Source organism: Oryzias latipes, chromosome 21 (genome assembly GCF_053564925.1).
Source record: "Oryzias latipes strain Hd-rR chromosome 21, Olatipes_Hd-rR_3.1".
NCBI classification, from domain to species: domain Eukaryota; kingdom Metazoa; phylum Chordata; class Actinopteri; order Beloniformes; family Adrianichthyidae; genus Oryzias; species Oryzias latipes.
The window spans coordinates 15,150,817-15,174,844 of NC_136257.1; the positions used below are offsets into that span (position 1 = coordinate 15,150,817).

General features: G+C 47.2%; 1 protein-coding gene across 1 annotated transcript; it reads right to left on the reverse strand.

Moving 5' to 3' along the window:
* LOC144988714 (trace amine-associated receptor 13c-like) lies at positions 1-2,150 on the reverse strand (the record flags this gene model as incomplete). Its single annotated transcript, XM_078939563.1, has 1 exon — positions 1-2,150. A coding segment is annotated over one exon (843 nt), but the record flags the coding sequence as incomplete, so codon positions are not given.
* Positions 2,151-24,028: the final 21,878 nt, after the last annotated feature.

The following is a 24,028-nucleotide window of genomic DNA, read 5'->3' on the forward strand; positions in this document are numbered from 1 at the left end:
TCCAGAGTTATAAACACACTACAGCTCCCAGCAACCCCAGCACACAATTCCTGGATGCTGCACACCTGACTCTCGTTCATTCAATCAATAACAACATACTTAAGCACTGCACTGAGTGAAGCTCAGTGCACAGTATTGTTTGTGGTTCTCTGCCTTTATTAACAAGCATTGTATTTGGATCTAATCTTCTGTTTCCTGAAGTGTTTCTAACTCTGTTTGCCTGCCACTTGCCCCAACCCTCGCCTGGATCCTGACTACCCCATCTCTCCTCTGATGCTTTCATGCCTCTTACTGACCTCTGCCTGCCTGACCCTGATTTAGCTTTGTGGAGTTTAAGCTAAACTAATAAACCTGCTGCAGTTGGAACCAGCCGTCTGCCTGTTCTTGTACCACCATTATGCATAAACGGCATTAATCCCACTGCTAAACATAGTAGCTGGTGGCACCAAACACCAATTGACACGGAAAGGGCCTTTTTGGTCATAGAATGCATAGTATGGCAAGGCTTTTTATAAGAATATTGTTTCTTTAAACTGTTAAACTGCAGATCAATACTCTTTTTACCTGTAGAGTGCATACTGTTCAGTTGGTGTAGTATTGGCAGGAGACTTTAAATCTAAGTTTCTGCTCAGGAACAATAAATTGTTAACCAATAAAAGAAATGCTGAGAATATTTTGCTTTTTTTTGGTCTGCTTACAAATGTGATCAAACATTCTTAGTGATGATGTTTTACAAACTCAGGTATAGATTGTCTCTCACAGATGATCATATGTCAGCTGTGCTTTTCCCATTTTGTAATGTCTTTAGATAGCTAAAACTCTCTTTCCTGCAGTATAGAAAACCTAGAAAGTTTGTGGGGGTGAATTCAACACCATGTGAGAACTAGTTGTAACAAATTTTTAATAAGTTTAATAAATGACATTTATTTGTAAGGAACCTGCACATGAATATTGCCTAATTAAAACATCTACCATTTCTAGAAGCTTTTCAAAACAATGCTCTGTGCTGCTTTTTATAAAGACATACATTTATGAAGAAAATAATTTTGCTTTTTGGCCTAGCCATACACAATATTTTCTTTGTCTACACAAAAAAGTAGTTGCCTGGCCCTGCTCCAAAATGTATACAGACAGACAAAAAAAGAATAAACTGTCAGATTCACAGGTCTAAGATAAGATGATTTATGTCTTTATCCTTTAAGGGCTTCTCTATGCTTTAATAAAACAATTGTTAAATAAATGCAAGTCATTCACAACGATGGAAGTTGTTCCATAAAAAATGTCACCTCAGTAACTCTACAGTCTCTCTACAGTATGTTTGTCACACAGGAGTCAGGCTTCAGTATCTGCAGAGTGATGATAAGTTTAACAGCTTTTCTAAACCAGGGATAAAATAGAGTGTAGATCACTGGGTTCAGGCAGGAGTTAAAATAAAACAAACCAATCAACAGGTAGTGATTAGATGTGTCAATCAAATTGATGTCTATGAAAGTATAACAATACAACGGGCAGAAACATAACAAAAATGTAAAGACAAGAACACCAAGAGTCCTGGCTGCTTTCAGCTCTGATCTCTTTGCTTTTACTTTACTTGGATGTTGAACGGAGACAAATGTAACATGAGAACGCATGGAGCGAGCCTGAATCACAGCTACCACAAAGACTCTCATGTACAGAACTACAATGGCTGTCACTGGAATAATAAATGTCAAAATCAGATCAGCCGCTCCAGTAACTTGGCTGAAAATGACTGAACACTGTCCAAGACATGAAACATCTTTATCAGGTTTAATGAGGTGAATGATCTGATCCCGGATATAGAATATGCTGTACAGACCGTACCAGAGCCAACACAGAAAAACACACAGTTTGACTCTCACTGCAGTGATTCTGGTGGGGTAATGCAGAGGGTGACAAATGGCCACATAGCGGTCAACTGATATCAAAATAATGTTACCAATTGAAACAAATGGAATTTGGCAGCCAAGATAATAATAAACAGCACACATGATTGCACCAAGATACCAGCAAGATGTGTTCCTGTAAATTTCTAATGGCAACAACAGAAGCCCCACGAGAAAATCTGAGACAGCCAGAGAGAGGAGGATGATGTTAGTGGGAGAGTGGAGCTGCCTGGAAGGAAAAACAGATTGACATTATTTAAATGTAAAACCCATCATAGTATCCACTGAGAAAAAAGCAACAGGAGACATTTATAAACTGTTGTTGTTCAGAAAAAAAATCAACCTAAAGTGGGAGACTGAAATGATGACAAGCAGGTTCAGAACTACAGTGATCACAGAGATGATAGACAAGACAGTGTTAAGAAACATGGCTTTGGTCCATTGAATTGTTAACTTCCTGCAGGAACTGTTAAGTAGCTGTGGAAAGCAGAACTCTCCTGTGTCCTGGATCTCCATGATCAGTGAGATACTGCTTCAGCAGCTCTCTGCTAAACTTCCTGCTGTAATGCCCTTTTATATTTTACTCACCCTCCCCTCTCCTCCTGTAGTTTCTTAAAAATTCCCTTGACCAATTTCTCTATTGTCATAAGACCCTAAATTTTCTACTTACGCTTTTCTGACCTCCAATCTTAGTTCTATTTTAAATGATTATAAGATTGGTAAATTCTACTGAATGTAAATGTCTCTGTCCAAATTTGTTGTGTTTCTAGTCTGGGAATGCTGTCTACCTGGTTTGTCCTTGTACTTTAAAAGTTTCGCAACTAGTGCACTGGTTATAACTGCACTCCTTTTGAGTAGTGCATTTTTGTGTGAATCTTCCTCAAAACATCATGCCAATCTGATTCACTGATCTTAATTTGAAAATCAATCTCCCAACCTCATTTAATGACTGACATTGAAGTTACATTCAGACGTGAAATTAGACCTATCATTGCTAAAAATTTTTTTTTTTTTTGGAGGGATCAAAAATCATGATCTCATCCATCTCATTGTTTGGAGGTTTGTCTGGAAACCCTGGGATGGATACTGAGACAACTTGCTGAATCTGCCAGGATCTAAAATAAAAAAAAAGTTGGAAGTTTGTACTTACTAGATATCTTCTGAAAAGCTGCAAACTTATTTTTATGAAATAAATGATTGAGAGTTGTCAGCCCTGTTTGTTTGGACTAGTAAACTCATTCTTAACAGACCAAAATGTCATGACCAGAAGGCGGGACGGACCCAGATGCTGAAACCCAGAAGGCCGAGACTGGTAGGTGAGAGGTAAGATATTTATTTGAATTCTTGTTGTTTCCTGGCGGAGCTGTGGGTAACTTGGCTGCGGCTCTTGACTGGAGGCTCCGGTACCATTCGTGGCGAACTCCCTGAGAGAGAGGGGCGAGACAGAGTCCGTGGCTGTTGTTCGTGGTGCGTGGCGTGGCTGGAGATCTTGAAGAGAGCAGTGGCTCGGTTCGATGCGTGGCGTGGCTATGAATCTTGTCGAGCACAGAGACTGTGGCTCACAATGACAGGCGGCTTCAGCGATGGAGAGCAGTGGATTCTGCTGCTCGCAGTGGTAAGGCTCAGGTGACACTTGTGGCATGAGATGTAAAACCTGAAGTGTAGAGGACAAGACAAAGTTAGCTCAGGACGAGACAAGGGGCCAGATGTAGAGAGCTTCAGGTGATAAGGCACCATCAGGGTTAACGAACTGGCGAAGAATGATGAAGCTGGGTCTCCTTAAGTAGCAGGTGTCTTGATGAGTTGAGTAGTTACAGCTGAGATGAATGAGCAGCAGAGCTGGAGGGGGAGGAGTCTGACAGGCCACCATGACACAAAATATGTCCTACATTATGATTAATTTTTTACAGAATTATGAACAATTGGATTGCTAAACGACAAGTTTTTATTTTACCCCCAGAAGGAAAGACAGCACAAATCGGCAGTAAAAATAGCTTAAATTGGAAAGACCTAAGCCCATTTCCTGTTTTGGTTACATCAAATGTTCTTTATCCAAACATACCTTTTTACCATTCCAAATAAATGATGAATGAGTCTTTATATACTTTGTCTAACATCGGAGCCAATTTTTCAGAGGAACTGAATAAAACTCACTCGGTAGCCCATCTGGACCTGGGGCCTCATTTATAAAACTTTGCGTAGGATTTGCGTCAGAAGTGGCGTACGGATGAAACATAGGATGTGCGTACGCACAGAAATATTCAGATTTATAAAACCGTGCGCACGCACATCCTACGGATCTTTCCCTTGATAAATCACAATCAATTCTAAATGTAGCACAGTTTTTGCGGCTTCATTACGCGCCCATAGTTGCCCATAAATCAGGGGTCTCAAACTCAATTTACCTGGGGGCCACTGAAGGCAGGGTCTAGCTGAGGGAGGGCCACAACTGCAACACACACACACGCAACTAGTGTTTCTGAGAGCCAATAAATTTGTATGGAACATGTACTATACTATTACTATACTCTCTTATTAACTGTTTTCTGCACAAAATTTACTTATAAAACTTTGATTCAAATAAAATACGTGAATAAAAAAATCAATAAGTAAATAAATCAGTAATACATTTGTTTATTTATTCTTCTATATCTGCTGTTTTCTCATTCAAACATCCTTTTTAACACAGTTCAGTTAACACTGTTGAATTTTAACTATTAAACGCTAAAGAAGACTTAAATTCTACAGTTCTGTAAATCCATCAATGGTTCTTCTGAACACGGCTTCTCTTGTCTTTTTCTCACTGATGGACACTTGGCAGCACTTCCTCCCAAACAGCTGAGATCCTCAGTGTGGTTGAAGATGATTGTCAGTAAATCTGTACTGGACTTATTGAAATTGATGTTGGAGACGTCAGAGAGGATGTGCTCCCAATTCTGAGTCCGTGTTGAATTTTATTTAATTTTTTTAAGTTTACTCTTTAAACCACAAATCAGTAAAGGAGAAACAAAATTCAGTAACCATTTTTGGATTTTCTTTCTTATGACCTTTTGCACATTTAAACCCCGGTCACAAGTTATTGTAGAGCAGCCGGTCAGCCACTCCTATATTTTTATAAAAAACGGATGGAAATTCATGTTGGCAACACTAAATATGTGCAGCCAAGATGCACAATAAGCCTGTTTGAGATCACTCAGGTGGAGGAAATGTGGCAACAGATCACCTGGTGTGTGACGGATGTTTCTGCTTTTCCTCCAACATCACCTGTCAATCATCACAAAAATATCAGGAGAAAGGGGCGGGAGCAGCAAGGCCCCAACCTGAGCGAACGCAGCTGGAAATGTAATACTTTACTGACTGCAAGCCGCCAATTGACTACAAAACAATGCATTGTGGGAAATGTCTCCTGACGGTTTTTGTAGTTGAGTGATCAATTAAAATCATATAAAATACCTATTGATTAAAAAAAGGCTACATACTTTACAAACCTTCAAATCAATATAAAAGACATAATAACACAGATCATACTGAGGGGGAGAGGCATATTAAAACTAAATTGAATTTTAAGGAAAACTCCAACTTCCTGTCCTCCTTCAGTCTCACAGCAGATTCGCCTTCACCACCCCCACCCCCCCCACCCCCCCTCTGCGCGCCTGGTCTCCCCAACATACAGACGCGGCGCTGTTTCATCTCAAACACGTCTACCGTTGCATTTTCATACGTCACACGTATTTTCAGTGTGTCTGAGACTAGATGGTGGTGTTTTTTTTCTGCGCAGCGACCCGACTCTCCTGTGGGAGCGGAGAGACCCGTTTGGTCGCGTTGAACGCCGCCGCACGCCTAACCGTAACCATAACCTTCCTTCGTGTCTATGCGACCCAGAAAAAAGTTCAGGATCCGCTGCATGGATCTAGAAAATTACGAGCGAATAAATACGTTCTAATAAGGAAAGTAAGGAACTCCTTAATGTGGACCGGGGAGGGGGCTGTCAGGTTTCTTGTCTTAAATATTTTCCTGCTTTCAAGCCCGGTAATTGTCCCGCCCCCAAGAGTCATTTACCCCACTGTGATTGGTTGGTTGTCAGCGCCGCGAACACTGAAAAGGTGTCATTGATTGATTCCGAAGTCATGGCAAAGACAGAGAGGAAATCAAAAAAACGTAACTTTACTCAATGTGAAGTAAAAGTTATCGTTGGCGAGGTGGAAAAGAGGAGAAAAATGTTGTTTGGACAGCACAGTGTGGGCATTACTAATGCCAAAAAGGCACTTGAGTGGCAAACGGTGGCAGACGCCGTAAATGCTGTAGCCTCACAACCTCGTGGCCGAAATAAAAAAGAAATGGTCGGAAATCAAAGTCGACGCAAAAAAACGTCTAGCACTCCATCGCCAGAGTGTGTCTGCCACGGGTGGGGGAAAGTTGACCCCTCTTAATGAGAGACTGGCGGCAATTATTGGGGAATCCCTATTACGTGGAGTGGTGACTGAGGCGGAGGTGGGACACCGATGCGCCAGATGCACCGGGTGACACAGGTAGGAGAAATAATAAAAATGAATGCAGTCAAGTCACATGCAGGCTACACCAGTGGTCCCAAACCTTTTTGTCACCGCGGACCGGTACAACGCAAGACACGTTTACCGCGGACCAGTGGGGGGGGGGGGTGTTGGTGAGGGGTATAAAAGAAATCAATCAATCAATAAATCCATATTTTAAATAGGTTTCTTGATACTGCTTGTTAAGGGCAGATTGACATGGTGCCTCTGTCGGCCTCCTCCCCCTCTCCTCTCCGCTTGGCTGCTGATTCTCAACACCTGCGACCACTTACCTCATCACCTCATCCGCCTTCATAAGGAGCCACAGGATCATCAGTCTTCGCCAGTCCGTTGCCCCTGATGGTGCATAGTTGGTCCTCAAGTCAAGCTACTGTTCGTTTTCGCTACGTCAAGCCTATGACTAAACCTGTCTCTCTCTCTACTCACCCTCAGGAATCCAGTACCACGAGTGGTCGCTCGAATCAGTTCCCAGCCGTTCTCATCAGTCTGTCCTCTCCTGCGGTCCCACCACGAGCCTCTGCCTCATCAAGTGTCTCCACCTTCGTCAACATCGGCCTACGGAGAAATCCACCAGTGACGCCACTAACTTCTGTCTTTCAGTTCGGAACCGACATCTGGACCTGCTCACGTTCAGCTCTCTGCTCCTCGTATTAAAACTCTTACCCGCCAACGTTCGCCTCCCGCTGTGTTTCTTCTGGGTTCCAGCATCTGGGTTCGAAAAGTGTTCTGTAGCCATGACAGAACGGACTGGCCTTAATCCCAACCCAGCTGACCCAGAAGGACTCAGATTAGCCGTTTCCCAACAAGGCATTATGCTGGGACGTCAAGCGGACGCTCTGTCGCAAATGGCGGCTGCCCAGCAGGATCTCTTTCATCGCCTAGATGGTATGACCCAGACCTTACATGAACTAACCAGCCAGTTTTCCCAGGTTTCGCCTGCCACAGTCCATACTCCTGTCGTCCCAGTTCCTTCCGCTTCCGGAGTGCCGGCCGCAACCGAAAACATCCGACTCCAACCGGAACCTTTCTTCGGGGAGGTGGAAGCCTGCGGAGGATTTTTGCTGCAGTGCCAGTTAATATGTCAACAAGCTCCCCGATTCTACCAGTCCGACCACAGTAAGATCACCCTTGTCATTAATTCTCTATGAAGTAAAGCTCTCCAGTGGGCCCAAGCTTTTCTCTCTGCCAATCCCATCTCTCACCTGTCTTACGAGCGATTCCTCGGCGAATTCCGCCTGATATTCGACCAACCTCGTAAACAGGAAGAGGCTACCCGGCGGCTGCTCGCACTCAAACAGCGGAACCGTGCTGTTAGCGATCACGTCATCGATTTCCGCATTCTAGCGGTTGAAGCTGGCTGGCCCGATCTGGCCCTCAAAGGCGTTTTTTACCAGTCCTTGAATGAACAAATTAAAGACCACCTTTGTTCTCAACCGGAAGCACGATCCTTTGAGGAGTTAGTGTCCGCCGCTCTCCGGTCGGACGTTAGGATACGTGAGCGCCAAAAAGAACGAGGTCATCCGGCTCCACGTCCCCCGACTAAGTCCATCCACGCTCCACCGATCGATCCAGGCCTGTATGCTGCTGAGCGTCCTGTCCCCTCCAAGACTATGGAGGAACCCATGCAGATCGGCCACTCAAGGCTGTCAGAAGAGGAACGGCGCAAAAGACGCGAAGCTGGAGCCTGTTTTTACTGCGGGGCTAAAGGCCATCTAGTCTCAGGATGTCCAGTTCGTTTAAACTTCCCAGCCCCTCGCTAGACGACAGGCCGCGAGGGGAGTTATCTGCCACAGATTCTGGTAAAGAATTCATGTATTTACCTGTCAAGTTATGCCTCGATCGCCAAGTTCATGAACTCAGGGCCCTCGTAGATTCTGGGGCGGAACAGAGCTTAATTGACTTTCGTGTAGTTAACCACTTGTCTATCCCCACAGAGCCCCTAGAAAACCCCATTGAAGCCTCGGGCCTCGGGGGACAACACCTGTCCCGTATTACCCATCGCACCAAGCCCATTCTCCTCGTCACGTCAGGTAACCATAGGGAATCAGTTCAGTTTTACATCACCCAGTCCGCCCATACCCCCATAGTGTTAGGGTTCACCTGGCTCAGATTACATAATCCCCAATTTAACTGGGCTCAGGGATCTGTCACTCAGTGGAGTCCTTATTGCCTTGCAAACTGTTTACTGTCCGCTGTTCCCCGTGTTCCCCCCACAGATACCGAGAGTCCCGCCTCAGTAGATCTGGTTTCCATTCCATCTTGTTATCACGACTTAAAAGCAGTTTTCAGCAAATCTAAGGCTAGCGCTCTTCCCCCGCATAGACCTTACGATTGCGCCATTACTCTCCTTCCTGGCGCTCCTTTACCTAAGGGGCGGCTGTTCAACCTGTCCGGTCCCGAAAGAAGCGCCATGGAACAGTACATCCAGGAAGCGCTCTCGTTAGGTCACATACGACCCTCTTCCTCCCCTGTGGGGGCTGGTTTTTTCTTCGTGGCTAAGAAAGATAAGACACTCAGGCCCTGCATCGACTACCGCGAACTAAATCAGATCACCGTCAAAGATAAATATTCCTTGCCTTTAATCACGTCTGTTTTTGACTCTCTTCAACAAGCCCGTATCTTCACGAAATTAGACCTCCGCAATGCGTACCATCTGGTTCGTATCAAGGAAGGCGACGAATGGAAGACTGCATTTAAAACCCCCTTAGGGCACTATGAATATTTGGTCATGCCCTTTGGCCTCACCAACGCCCCTGCAGTCTTCCAGCGGTTGGTCAACGACGTTCTCCGTGACTTCCTTAATCGCTTCATTTTCGTCTACCTTGATGACATTCTCATCTATTCCCATGATCAGGCCCAGCATGAACATCACGTACGTCTCGTGCTTGAGAGGCTTTTGGAAAACCAACTCTATGTAAAATTCGAGAAATGCGAATTTCATGTTCCAACCGTTCAGTTTCTCGGCTACGTCATCGAGGCAGGTTGCATCCGACCTGACCCCTCTAAGATAGAGGCCGTCGCCAACTGGGCACCTCCAGACACACGGAAAAAACTTCAGCAGTTCTTAGGCTTCGCCAACTTTTATAGGCGATTTATCAGGAATTACAGCAGCATCGCTTCTCCTCTCACACGCCTTACTTCCACTACTCATCCCTTTGCCTGGTCTTCTGAAGCCCAACAAGCCTTCGACAAACTGAAGGACCTTTTCGTATCCGCACCCATCCTCATCCAACCTGATCCATCTCGTCAATTCATTGTCGAGGTGGACGCTTCTGATACCGGTGTGGGTGCCGTCCTCTCCCAAAAAGAGGCCTCAACTGACAAATTAAAACCTTGTGCTTATTTTTCACGAAAACTATCACCAGCAGAAAGAAACTATGATGTCGGCAACCGGGAACTACTTGCCATCAAGCTGGCATTGGAGGAATGGCGTCACTGGTTGGAGGGAGCAGAACAGCCATTCATCGTGTGGACAGACCACAAGAACCTGGCCTATCTCCGCTCAGCCAAACGACTCAACTCCAGGCAAGCTCGTTGGTGTCTTTTTTTTGACCGCTTCAATTTTGTGATCACCTACAGACCCGGATCCCGAAATATCAAGCCTGACGCCCTGTCCCGAAAATACAGTCCATCAGAACGCGCCCCGGCCACCATCCTTCCTTCCACCTGCGTCATCGGAACCCTCACGTGGGACATCGAGAACAAGGTACTCCAAGCCCTGAGAGACAATGATGACCTCCCTCCTGTCCCCAGGGGTACCTTGTTCGTCCCTGCTGATCTCCGGTCCGAGGTCATCACCTGGGGGCATACTTCCCGCTTGGCTTGCCATGGGGGGGTTCACCGGACTCTGAACCTCATCCGCAAAAGGTTCCATTGGCCTGCCATGGAAAAGGACGTGCGGGAGTATGTCGCTGCCTGCTCCACGTGCGCCCGATCAAAATCCTCATCCTCAGCTCCGGCAGGTCTGCTTCATCCTCTCCCCACTCCCAATCGACCCTGGTCCCATCTTGCCATTGATTTCGTCACCGGTCTCCCCCCGTCACACGGTAACACTACTGTCCTCACTGTTATTGATCGTTTTTCGAAAATGGCTCACTTCATTCCCCTTCCTCAACTCCCCACGGCCACTGAAACTGCTGACCTGATGGTCAAACACGTTTTTCGCCACCATGGCATCCCTATGGACATTGTCTCCGACCGTGGCCCTCAATTCACGTCACAAGTGTGGAAGGCTTTCTGCTCGGCCTTGGGGGCCACGGTCAGTCTCTCGTCTGGTTATCATCCCCAGTCAAATGGCCAAGCGGAGAGAGCGAACCAGGAGCTGGAGGCAGCTCTCCGCTGTCTGGCGGCACAGAATGAAAAGGACTGGTCCACCTTCCTGGTATGGATAGAGTACGCCCATAACACTCATCCTTCATCTGCCACCGGGATCTCTCCTTTTGAGGCCGCCCTAGGGTACTCACCACCTCTGTTTCCATCCCAGGAGTTGGATCTGGCAGTGCCTTCCGTCCAACATCACCTCCAGCGTTGTCAACGCGTCTGGACTCAGACGAAGGCCGCTCTCCTCCGCACCAAGGAGAGCAACTGCCGGATCGCCAACCGTCGCAGGGTGGTGGGACCCGACTATCAACCAGGTCAGAGGGTTTGGCTCTCTACTCGCAATATCCCCATTCAGGCATCTTCCAAGAAACTGGCTCCCCGATTCATCGGTCCTTACGTCATAGACAAGCTCATCAACCCTACCTGTGTCCGTCTTCGTTTGCCCAAAGCCCTGAAGGTCCACCCGTCGTTTCACATCTCCCAGATCAAGCCAGTCCAGGACAGTCCTCTGTGCCCGCCGTCCACTTCCCCACCGCCCGCCCGGGTCATCGACGGCGCTCCGGCCTATGACGTCAGCCGGATTTTGGACGTCCGTCGGAGGGGTCGTGGATTCCAGTTCCTGGTCGACTGGGTGGGCTACGGTCCGGAGGAGCGCTCATGGATTCCCCGCTCGTTTATTTTGGACCCCTCTCTCATTGAGGATTTCTACCGTGCCCACCCTGATCGCCGCCCTTGACCGCCTGGAGGCGGTTGTTGAGGGGGGGGTACTGACATGGTGCCTCTGTCGGCCTCCTCCCCCTCTCCTCTCCGCTTGGCTGCTGATTCTCAACACCTGCGACCACTTACCTCATCACCTCATCCGCCTTCATAAGGAGCCACAGGATCATCAGTCTTCGCCAGTCCGTTGCCCCTGATGGTGCATAGTTGGTCCTCAAGTCAAGCTACTGTTCGTTTTCGCTACGTCAAGCCTATGACTAAACCTGTCTCTCTCTCTACTCACCCTCAGGAATCCAGTACCACGAGTGGTCGCTCGAATCAGTTCCCAGCCGTTCTCATCAGTCTGTCCTCTCCTGCGGTCCCACCACGAGCCTCTGCCTCATCAAGTGTCTCCACCTTCGTCAACATCGGCCTACGGAGAAATCCACCAGTGACGCCACTAACTTCTGTCTTTCAGTTCGGAACCGACATCTGGACCTGCTCACGTTCAGCTCTCTGCTCCTCGTATTAAAACTCTTACCCGCCAACGTTCGCCTCCCGCTGTGTTTCTTCTGGGTTCCAGCATCTGGGTTCGAAAAGTGTTCTGTAGCCATGACACAGATTTCCCTTTTTTAGCGGGTGCAGGTTCCTCTTCTGTTCCTTTCATTGGTCCGATTCCCCTTGTCAAAGCAACTTTCTAAAGAAGTTTGTTTTTTGCTCATTTTGGTTGTTTGGGTTTAATTTTATCACGTGATGTTTGGTGTTGCGACTTTGACATGCGTTAAGTGTGACGGATGTGACGGATTTTTTTCGAAAAAAAAACAATAAAATGGAAATTATTTTTTCTGTCTGTGCGTCCCGGTGCCAAAATTTCCCGCGGCCCGGTGCCAAGTGTCCCGCGCCTGGTACCGGTCCGCGGCCCAGTGGTTGGGGACCACTGGGCTACACAATTACAGTTTATTAATATAGAACAATTTTATTTTAGTTGCTAGGTGTTCCAGCGGGGCCAGTGATTACGATGCTGCAGCTGAGCAGCCGTCTGGACCCAGTGTCTCCACGGCACGCAGATCTCAACCCTCCAGCAGTGGACGTGTCCTCACCGATGCAGTCCTTGAAATGCAGAGGGAAGTAATTAGTTCAATCAGAGAGGTGGCCAAGCAGTTGGGCGAAATCAAGACTGCCCTGACTGAAATAAACTGCACGATGAGGGAATTCTTGAATAAATAATGCTTTCCACACCTTTTGTTGTTCTTTACAAGCGACGCATCACTTCCAAACGCTGGCGCACAGCAGCAGCATTTGGCTCAAATGCGTGGGGATGGGGTTCAGGGTCAGGGCCAACACAGCAATAACTATATTGTTTATGAGGATGAATTGCACAACATGCCAATAATGCAGAACATATTTCACTTTTCTTTTTGCAAATATGTGTTCATTTGAATTTCTGTTGTAATTTTTGTTTGATGTTTTTTTTTGTTTGTTTCACTGCTGATCGGTCCAACGGGTGTTCGTGTAGGCTGTTAATTGTAAGACTTGCTTTGTGAAGTCTTCATGTTATTTATGAGAGGCAGTATTGTCATTTTTACTTCACTTTCACGTGTTTCTTCCATCTGCCGACAGTATCGCCATTTCTCATTTCACCCGTTTTTGTGCGTACGCGTGGGTCAGAGCTTGCGTGATGGACCAGACATTTTCCTGTCAATTTTGCTTTTAATAATTATCAATTATTGCGTAGAGAGTGGTGTACGCCTTCTTTTGTGCGTACGCAACTTTAATAAATGAGGCCCCAGAAGCCCAGGCAGCATTCGACAAACTCAAGCAACTCTTTGTTTCAGCTCCCATCCTCATCCAACTAGACCCCTCTCGACAATCCATAGTAGAGGTGGATGCCTCAGATTGCGGCATGGGAGCTGCCCTCCCACAAAAGGAGGAGTCCTCTGGAAAGCTAAAACCCTGTGCTTTCTTTTCCTGCAAATTATCTCCGGCCGGGCAAAAGAACAACGTCGGCAACCAAAAGTTGCTAGCTATAAAGTTGGCTCTGAAAGAGTGGCGTCATTGGCTGGTGGGGGCTGAACAGCCTTTCATAGTATGGACAGACCACAGAAATTTGGCGTAGTTACGTACGGCCAAAAAACTGAACTCACGGCAAGCTCGTTGGTGTCTTGGACAGTGTTTAATCATGCTGGAGAGGACCTCCTCTGGAGAGGACCTCATAGCTCATCTGCGCATGTCTTCAGGAGCCTGGGGCACGACCCATCTGGGCCTGCTGCTTTCCTGGCCTTCAGTTTCTTCAGCTCTCTTCTTACCTGATGTTCAGTAAGTGAGGTGTACTGAGGGAGACCTGATACCACCAGTGCAGGTTCATTTGTAGGATGAGGAGGGAATAAGGGGGCACAGGATGAGGTAGGTGGGGGGTTTGCGGATGAATTAAACCTATTAAAATTATCATTTACGGGGTCATTTGGTACGGGGCAGGGGGGGTTGACGGGTCGGGGTCTCCGCTGAGGCCATCGGCGGTTTCCCCGGCCGGTTGGCTGCCTCGGTCCCGTCGAGGCCTGACCAGAGCTCTTCTAGGGCCGGCGTTTGGGGGTGGGGGCCTGGGCTTGCTCCGGGGGGGGCCGGCGCTTTCTGGCTCCCCTCTCTCTGTGTGGGGGTGGTGGTGCTGGGCCTGGGGTGTCTGCGCCTCCGGGGGTGGGGCCCCGGGGCTGGGTGGGCCTGGCCCCCTTGCTGGGGGGGGGGGGCGGGGGACGGCTGTTTGACCACCGGGGGACAGTCTATCATCTGTCCCCAACTTACCCCCTTCCTCATATAACCTCATAATAGGGTGAGGGGGTGGGGGGCTTAGCCTGCGATGAGCCTTGGGGGGGGGGGGGTTTACTAGGCAGTGACCCCCCTCCTGTGGTTGCCGTATGGAGTGGGCCCCCCCTCTTTCGGTTTTATTTGCACCTTAGACATGTAGGGCCCTTGAGGGAGCCGGTTTAGCTCGTGCTGGTTTGCGGCGCCTTCCGTCCGTGAAACCAGGGTTCGACTCCGGGCTGCTCCCTGTTCCCTTCTCCACCTCTGTGCCGGTTCAAAGCCCGGTTTGAGAAGGTTGCGTCAGGAAGGGCATCCGGCGTAAAACATTGCCAAATTTACCATGCGACTTGTTCGCTGTGGCGACCCCTGATGGGAGAAGCCAAAAGAGGAAGAAGAGACATGTAGGGCCCTTGGTAGGGGGGGTGCTTGGACATCACTGCCAGCATGCAGCGGATGTCCTCCTAGCACCCTACCCGCCAATTTTAACCGCACCTTAGACATTTAGGGCCCCTTGGTGGGGAGGGTGAGGGGACGTCACTGTGAGTAATCAGGAGACGTCCCCTTAGTGCCTTACCCGCCAATTTTAACCGCACCCCCCTTAGTACACACACCCCTCCCCCCTCAATATATACATCCCAACATAAACACACACACATGCACACACACACTCTCTCAAACACACATACACGCACACACATTTTGCAAGGAAGGTGGGACCTAGGACCATCTGTCCCCTGCCTCTTCCCTGGTGGGGGGTACGGGCCCCTTTGCAACGGCGGCTGTGTCCCCGGGGTGCCGGCTTCCTGGGCCCGGCGGTGCTCTCTCCGCGCGGTGGGGGGGGGGTTCACATTACATCTGAGCCGGGGGTGTTCGTGTCCCTGGGGGGTGGGTTCTGGTCCTTGCTCCTGAGTGCTGGGCCCCGCCAAATTTCCAACTGTGGCCGAGCCTGGTCAAGCCATATTTACAACACCCTTTGTGGGCCCTCTTTTTTCCCCGGGGTTCCCCCCTTCTGGGCGGGGGCGGCGGGCCCCTGCCTCGCTCCTCCCTGGACCAACCGTGGGCCGGGCGGATGGCTGCCTGGAGTGCGGAGTGGGTCTCCCTTGGGGGGTCCTGGCTCGTACCTGGGGTTGGGGCGGGGGGATGCCCGGAACTCCTGGGTGGTGGTGGGGTGCTCGTCTGGGGCTGTGGGCGTCCTTCTCCGGTGGGGCCCTGCGTTGGGTTCTCCCGGCGCGGCGGGGGGGCTGCTCTCCTGGTTGGGCTGGGGCGGCGCCCTCTTTCCCTCCGTGCCTCCCTGCTCTCTGGCTCTGGGGGCCTTGCGGCGGCCCTGCTGGCCCTGGCCTGGGTGGCGGGCTTGGTCGCCCGGGCGGCGGTTGTTCCCTGCCGGTTCCCGTGTGGCGTTGGGGGGATTCCGGCTGCCGCTGCTGGTGCGGTGGGGGTCTTGGGGTGGGGATGGCTGGGCACTCTCCCTCCTTCTTTTCACGTTCCACCATCCATTTTAGAAGAACATAAACACTCACCTGAGCACAGGTGTTAGCTCAACAGACTGAATGACTGAAATATTTCACACTAGTTGGTTTTAAGGCATAAGTATGCGTGTGAACACTATCTGTTTTGTGTACATGTCGACAGGTGGACATTTTTGCAACTAACAGGTGTGTTTATAACATTTGAGTGTGTGTGTGGACAGGCTCCGCCCTTTTTTTTTTGTTTTTTTTTTCATTTGAACCTTACCATAATGATTAACAACCAGTAAACTTGCTGCTTTATGCTGCTTCATGGTCTTATCCCCCTTCCCCTCCTATTATCACCCCCTACCCCCCCTCTCTCTAACGTCCCTCTCTCTTCTTCCCCTCTTTCCTTTTCCGTCCGGTCCAACACCAAAGATTTTCAGACATGTTTGAAATTAATAAAGTTTGGCCTCAATTACAAAAGGGGTTTATTCAGACATACCTTTGGTTTGTCTGAAGATTAATAACCCCTCTTGTTAAAGTAAAATATGTCCAACCCAAGAGGCCCTCAGCTCTCATCTGTCTGCCTAGCTGTTGGACAGGACAAGTTAAAAAAAAAAAAAAAAAAAAAAAAATGATCATTTAGATCATTGGCTCGCTCCACACTGTCTCCTCCAGATGCCGCCCCTTTTTTACACCCTGTGATTGTTTTCATTCCATCCCACACTTCTTTTATATTGTTTGTCCTCAATTTCCCCTCTATCTTAGCTTTGTAGTTTTCTCTAGAGCTTCTCATACAGCACCTCAACTCAGCTTGCACAGCATTTTTCTTTTCCAAATTATTTTCTTTGTAGGCCCTCTTTTTCCTGTTGAGGATCTCCTTCGATTTTTTCCCCCACATAGGAGCTTTCCTACCCCTTCTGCGCCCCCTCCTTGTCCTTCTCCCAAAGTCCCTCCAACACGTCCTTCCCACCTATCATCCAAACCCCCTCCGGCATGTCTACCCCATTGTTCACCAAAATTCTGTCCAGCTCCTGCCTTCCTGGTCCATCACCGAAATTACCCTCTACTCTACCTCTCCCGCGTGCCAGAGGTGCGATCTCCAGGAGCTAGGATGAAACGAGCCTCCAGTGTCCCAAGACTTACAGTCATGGTGAAGGTTACATCAAACTGTCCACCTGTGATGGACATCTTTCTTCTGATGACTGATTTTGATTGGGCAGTCTCGAGGGTTAGATTGCCCAATCAAAAATAAATCTAGTTCACATCCCCTGCTAAAAGGCTACACCCAGTCCCATTGAAACTAATCTTAAACTTGCTGCACTCAGTGTCAGATCTTTATGTAAACTTATCATTTTTAATCAATTACATACGAAAGAGGATTAGGGCCATGGAGAACGAAAAAAAGGCATAGAAAATTCTGACTTTTTTCTCAGAATTCTGACTTTAATCTCAGAAATTTGACTTGAAACTCAGAATTCTGACTGTAATCTCAGAATTATGCGCTACTGGTGCGTGTGAGCCACATCCTTCAGCACTGCAGAGTCCGAGGAGCTGCAGGAGTGAAACCAACAAAATTGACGTCTGTAAGTGTCTTTTTGCATGCTCAAGACTTTCCGTAGGAGGTCATTTTGCTAATGGAAGAACAGAACGCAAGTTAAAATTTTTTTTTTTTAAACTGGATCTTGTAAATGAACGGGCAGCAGGCTTTGCTAGCATTTTGCAAAAGCCATGCAGGGTTTTGCATAGCTGGTGCAAAAAGGGCTTTGTATAGACATATTTAGCACCCCCATTGTCGTGCCCATTTATATCAACAACTCCCTTATAATCTCGTTTTTTATAGCCTTTAGAAAATACTCTCTACTTATGTTTAACAGATTGTCGTGTTTTACTATGCATGATACCCACCGATCATTACACTCCAACACAGTAAGATTCAGTTTTCAGCCTTCTCTTCATGTGACACGTCTATTTTTATTATCTCATTGCCAAACAAACACTCTGCAAACAACGCTCCCCTGTTACTGAATCATAACCTTTCATAACTTTTAATACAACATCAATTTGTTATTCTGTATCTGTGCGAGTTTAAATAAAGCTCAGGTGGTGGAAGTCACGTGACACCTCAGAGTAGCGTTGCGTATCCAACTTCCGCCTCCAGCCCGAACCCTTTCTTGGAGATGTTAAAGCCTGGGGAGGATTTTTACTACAATGTCAGCTCATATTTCAACAAGCACCCAGGTACTACCAAACCGATCACAGCAAAATTACTCTAATCGTTAACGCTCTCCGGAATAAAGCACTCCAGTGGGCCCAAGATTTTCTGGCCGCTCATCCCATCTCTCACCTCCCGTTCGACTGATTCATCTGAGAATTTTGTCTGGTGTTCGATCAGCCACCCACGCAGGCAGAAGCCATCCGACGGTTGTTGAGTTTCAAACAATGCGACCGTTCGGTAAAAGAGCACGTAATAGATTTTCAAATTCTGGCGGTCGAGGCTGACTGGCCCGATACTGCACTCAAAGGAATATTCTATCAATCACTAAATGTAAGAATCAAGGATCATTTATGTTCACAACCTGAAGCTAACAATTTTGAAGATCTCGTTTCCGCAGCCATCCAATCAGACGTCCGGCTAAGAGAACGTCAAATTGAGTGAAAACGTAAGCAAACATCCATCACTCCCTCTCGCAACTCTATGATAAATGTTTTTCCACAATCTGGTCAAGAATCAACTGGACCTGCCACTGAAGAACCTATGCAAGTCGGTCATTTTAAACTCACAATTGAAGAAAGACAGAAACGGAGGGAAGAGGGGTTATGCGTTTACTGTGAACTTTGGTCACTTAGTATCTCAATGCACCCTCCGTTCAAACTCTAGAGCCCCCTCGTTAGATAACAGACCACGGGGAAATAATTCTGTAAACACCAAAGAAAAGAAATTTCTTTTTGTTCCTGTCAAGATCTCTCACTAAAATCTTGTTCATGAATTTTGGGCTCCCATTGACTCTTGCGCTGAACACAACTCTCGTTACCCACCGAACCTCTCGACTATCCTGTCAACGCGGCCGGGTTAGGTGGTAAACAACTTTCCCAGATCACGAATCGTACCAAACCCATTCTCATTCTCACCTCCGGTAACCACAGAGAATATCTTAGATTTTTTGTTACTCAGTGTCCCCAGACCCCTATAATCTTGGGGTTCTCCTGGCTCCAACTCCATAACCCTCAAATTGACTGGTTTACACCCCGTATTTCAAACTATAGTACCTTTTGTGTGGCTAATTGCCTTCATTCCGCTATTCCGTCCACCACTGCTTCAGTACCTGATTTAGAAGAAAACGTAGATTTGTCTAGAGTACCTTCCAGCTATCATGATCTTAAGTCGGTATTTTGCAAAACCAAGGCTAGCGCCTTGCCACCCCACAGGCCTTATGACTGCGCTATCGAACTCCTTAATGGTGCACCCCTCCCTAAAGGGAAATTATTCAATCTGTCAGGACCTAAAAAAAAAACATGGAGAATTACATCCAGGAAGCTCTCTCCTTGGGTCACATCCGTCCCTCATCCTCTCCAGTCGGTGCAGGTTTCTTTTTCGTGGAGAATAAAGATAAATGCTTGAGACCCTGCATTGACTATTGTGACTTGAATCAAATAACAGTAAAAGACAAGTATGCTCTTCCTCTAATTAATTGCGTATTCAATTCAGTCCAAGAGGCACATGTTTTTTCAAAATTAGATCTCTGCAATGCCTATCATCTAGTTCGCATCCGAGAAGGCGACGAATGGAAAACAGCCTTTAATACACCTTTATGCCACTACGAATACCTTGTCATGCCTTTTGGACTCACTAACGCCCCCGCCATTTTCCAGAGGCTTGTTTATGATGTCCTTCGGGACTTCTTCAATAGATTTGTCTTCGTTTATTCAGATGATATCCTCATCTACTCTACCAATCAATCTCAACACGAAAACCATGTCCGTCTCGTTTTGGAAAGGTTGTTAGAAAATCAATTATTTGTTAAGTCAGAAAAATGCGAGTTTCACGTCTCCACCGTTCCCTTTTTGGGCTGTATCATTGAGGCTGGCAACATTCGTCTAGACTCAGCCAAAGTTTGAAGCCATTACCAGTTGGGAGGTCCCCTAGACAAGGAAAAAATGACAACAATTCCTGGGCTTCGTCATGGTGCCTTTGTCAGCTATCCTCCCCCTCCCCTCTCTGCTCTGCTCTGTTCCGGACGCGACCAGCTGGTTCCACTCACCTCATCAGCATACAGCCACCTTAAGGAGATCCACTGCCAGCATTTAACGCCAGTTCGTTGTTCCACTACGGTGCATAGTCTGGTCAACTCAAGTTCTCGTTCATGTCTGATTATAATAATAATAATGGATTAAATTTATCTGCGCTTTTCCAGACGCTCAAAGCGCTTACATAGTGGCCATTATTCATTCACTCCTCATTCATACTTGGTGATGGTAAGCTATGATTGTAGCCACAGCTGCCCTGGGGCAGACTGACAGAGGCGTGGCTGCCATTTCGCGCCTACGGCCCCTCTGACCATCACCGGGATCATACATGCACATTCACACACCAGTGGAGCCACACTGGAGGCAAGGAGGGTGAAGTGTCTTGCCCAAGGACACAACGACATTTTGGCTGGTGGGAGCGGGGAATCGAACCGCCAACCCTTCGATCATTGGACGACCCGCTCAACCCCCTGAGCCACTGTCGCCCCTTATACCTCGCTTAATCCTATTCTTCGACTCGCCTACAGGAAAGATCACCACGAGTGCTCCTCTGGTCGCTGTTGCCTGTCCATGCTCCTCGTCCGATCCTCGTATCCAGCTCAAGCCAAGTCCTCCGGTTTCTGCCGCCAAACCCTCCAGCCTGCCTCGCCTCAGAACCAAGATTCCAGCTCTTCACCAGCCATCATAATCATAGACTGTGAATTAAATCTTTTCTATTTACCTGACGCATCTCTGGGTTTTCTTCCGGGTTCCAGCATTTGGGTCTGCCAAGTCTAGTGAGATCATGACATATCTGAAAATACCTGCAGATAACTGACATACCTTTTCCTTCTAATTTGACTTTATTTCTTATTAATCTTCTGACCCTGCTTTGTCCCTTTTGGGGTCACAGGGCTGCTAGAGCCTATCACTGCCTCATTTTTCTTCTGTGAAATATACAAAGAAATATGTATTATTAAACACATTTTTTATCATTATTTTGTTACTTACTTTTAATTTTCAGTATTTCCATAACAGATGCATCAAATGATAGTAACCTAATATTAAAATTATTAAATCAACTAAATTTTCATTATATGATCTATTTGTATCCTTTTGTATCCCTTTCTGTGTGGAGTTAGCATGTTCTCCTCCATGCATGAATGGGTTTTCTGCAGCTTCTTCCATCAGTCCAAAAGACTTGCATCATTATAGTTGATTAATGTAAAATGTGTGAATGGTGATTGTGTGCATTGTTTGTCTCTGTCCCAGAGCTGCATAATCCTCCAAAGTGATGACATCACAGTCAATCTGCACAAAAGAAAAATAAATTGTTGATAATAATTTTTAAAAGGTAAATGAGTTTTATTCGATGTCACAGTAAAAATATAAGAAAGTAACTATCTTCTTTGTCTTAAAATGAAGTCTTGGCATCTGGAGTTCCATCTTTTTTTTCAAGAAAGATTTGAAATCCAGATGCCAAGACTCAATTTAAAGACATCATCTGGATAAATGAGAACTTTCACCAACATGGAGCTTCCATATTGCTGTGTGCAAACCTTTGACAACATTTGATACCTGGGAGAAATCAGGTGCATCCAAATAGAAAAATCCTGATCTACATTGAGTCAATTATCTGATTTCTTTTGGAGAACCACCTGATGACGTTACATTGAAACTGTCCCTAACTCTCAAAACTACACCTGTCAAAAAATCAAAGCATATTCTCTGTAAACATTGTAGCAGCATTGATAGACGTGCTGTTAGCTTCGCTAATGTGGGTGTTAAAAATAATCAACACATGGCTGTTTCTTCTGTCTGTACTCTCCGAGGAAGAGATGACGGTTGCCTTAGATACGCAACGCCACTCCGACGTGTAATGTGACTTTCACAACCTGTGCCTCCTTTACACTCACAAAAATGTAATGGTAATGGTGGTATTAAATGTTATGAAAATAAATATTTATTAAACGGGGCACCATCCTGCATGTCGGCCAATAAGAAGATAAAAAGATATAAAATGACGTGACAGGACGCCTGGGGAGCTAAAAATTGTAATAAAGTCAAAAGAAAGATCGTGGCCATTACAGAAAACACAACAATCTGTCGGATAAAAACAAGTCCAGTAGTATTTTCAGGACGTAAAACGTCTTTAAATTTCCATAAATGAGATTAACAGGTAGTTGAATGTAAACAGGCTGCATGCAAACAATACTGCAGTGTGCAGAAATGCACAACTTGAAACTCCATGAGACTGTCAGTCACAGATGTTTACCTTGATATTTCAACAGCATACGTACGTTTTAAAGACGTTTTACAGTTACAAAATCCTTGCATAGTCTGACCCTTTTTCATTTACAAATTCCAAATATATAAATCTCTTTTTACTCAACTTCTGTTGTGCTGTTAACACAGTGGCCTCCTCTGGTAAACGTCAAGCATGCAACAAGAAACTTTTCATTAGTTCCACTCAGCATGTATGACTCCACAGTGCTGCTAAAGGTAACTGAAGGAAGTAGCTCACCAGCCTCCGTAGTTCTGAGATTAAAGTCAGAATTCTGAGTTTAAAGTCAGAATTTTTTCTGCCCTTTATTTTTTCTGCATGGCCCTAATCCTCTTCCCTAATTATATCTCTTCTTATAATCTTGATTTTAGGATGTTAACTGAAACATGGCTTGGCAAAAACACAGGTAATATCATTCTAGTCAAATCAACTCCCTCCAACTACAAATCTGAATCTGAAATACAAGAAAGTAAAAAGAGTGGAGGCGTTTCAACACTGTTTAGAGATAATATCGCAACCCACAGATTGTCATTGGGTGTGTTTTCATCTTTTGAGTATGTTTCGTTTAAAATTGAGTTAAAACTCCTTCCTTACTTCCTTACTCCTTACTTCCTTCAGCACAGCCAAAGTTTAATTGATAATTTCACTGAAATGCTCTCATTTGTGTGCACAGACTTCGAGGGTTTAGTCGTTACAGGTGATTTTAATGTTCATGTGGATCATATAAATGACAGAAATGTAAAAGAGCTCAACGCTGTCCTTGAAACCGTTGGTCTTATTCAAATTGACCCTTGGGGAACCCCACAACTTATTTAATAGATTCTTGAAGAGCACGTACTCATTCTTACATAAAAGTGTCGATCTGTAAGGTAAGAGTAAAACCATTTAAGAACCGCACCTTAGACATTTAGGGCCCCTTGGTGGGGAGGGTGAGGGGACGTCACTGTGAGTAATCAGGAGATGTCCCCTTAGTGCCCTACCCGCCAATTTTAACTGCACCCCCCTTAGTACATACACCCCTCCCCCCCTCAATATATACATCCCAACATAAACACACACACATGCACACACACACTATCTCAAACACACATACACGCACACACATTTTGCAAGGAAGGTGGGACCTGGGACCATCTGTACCCTGCCTCTTCCCTGGTGGGGGGTACGGGCCCCTTTGCAACGGCGGCCGTGTCCCCGGGGTGCCGGCTTCCTGGGCCCGGCGGTGCTCTCTCCGCACGGTGGGGGGGTTCACATTACATCTGAGCCGGGGGTGTTCGTGTCCCTGGGGGGTGGGTTCTGGTCCTTGCTCCTGAGTGCTGGGCCCCGCCAAATTTCCAACTGTGGCCGAGCCTGGTCGGGCCATATTTACAACACCCCTTGTGGGCCCTCTTTTTTCCCCGGGGTTCCCCCCTCCTGGGCGGGGGCGGCGGGCCCCTGCCTAGCTCCTCCCTGGACCAACCGTGGGCCGGGCGGATGGCTGCCTGGAGTGCGGAGCGGGTCTCCCTTGGGGGTTCCTGGCTCGTACCTGGGGTTGGGGCGGGGGGATGCCCGGAACTCCTGGGTGGTGGTGGGGTGCTCGTCTGGGGCTGTGGGCGTCCTTCTCAAGTGGGGCCCTGCGTTGGGTTCTCCCGGCGCGGCGGGGGGGCTGCTCTCCTGGTTGGGCTGGGGCGGCGCTCTCTTTCCCTCCGTGCCTCCCTGCTCTCTGGCTCCGGGGGCCTTGCGGCGGTCCTGCTGGCCCTGGCCTGGGTGGCGGGCTTGGTCGCCCGGGCGGCGGTTGTTCCCTGCCGGTTCCCGTGTGGCGTT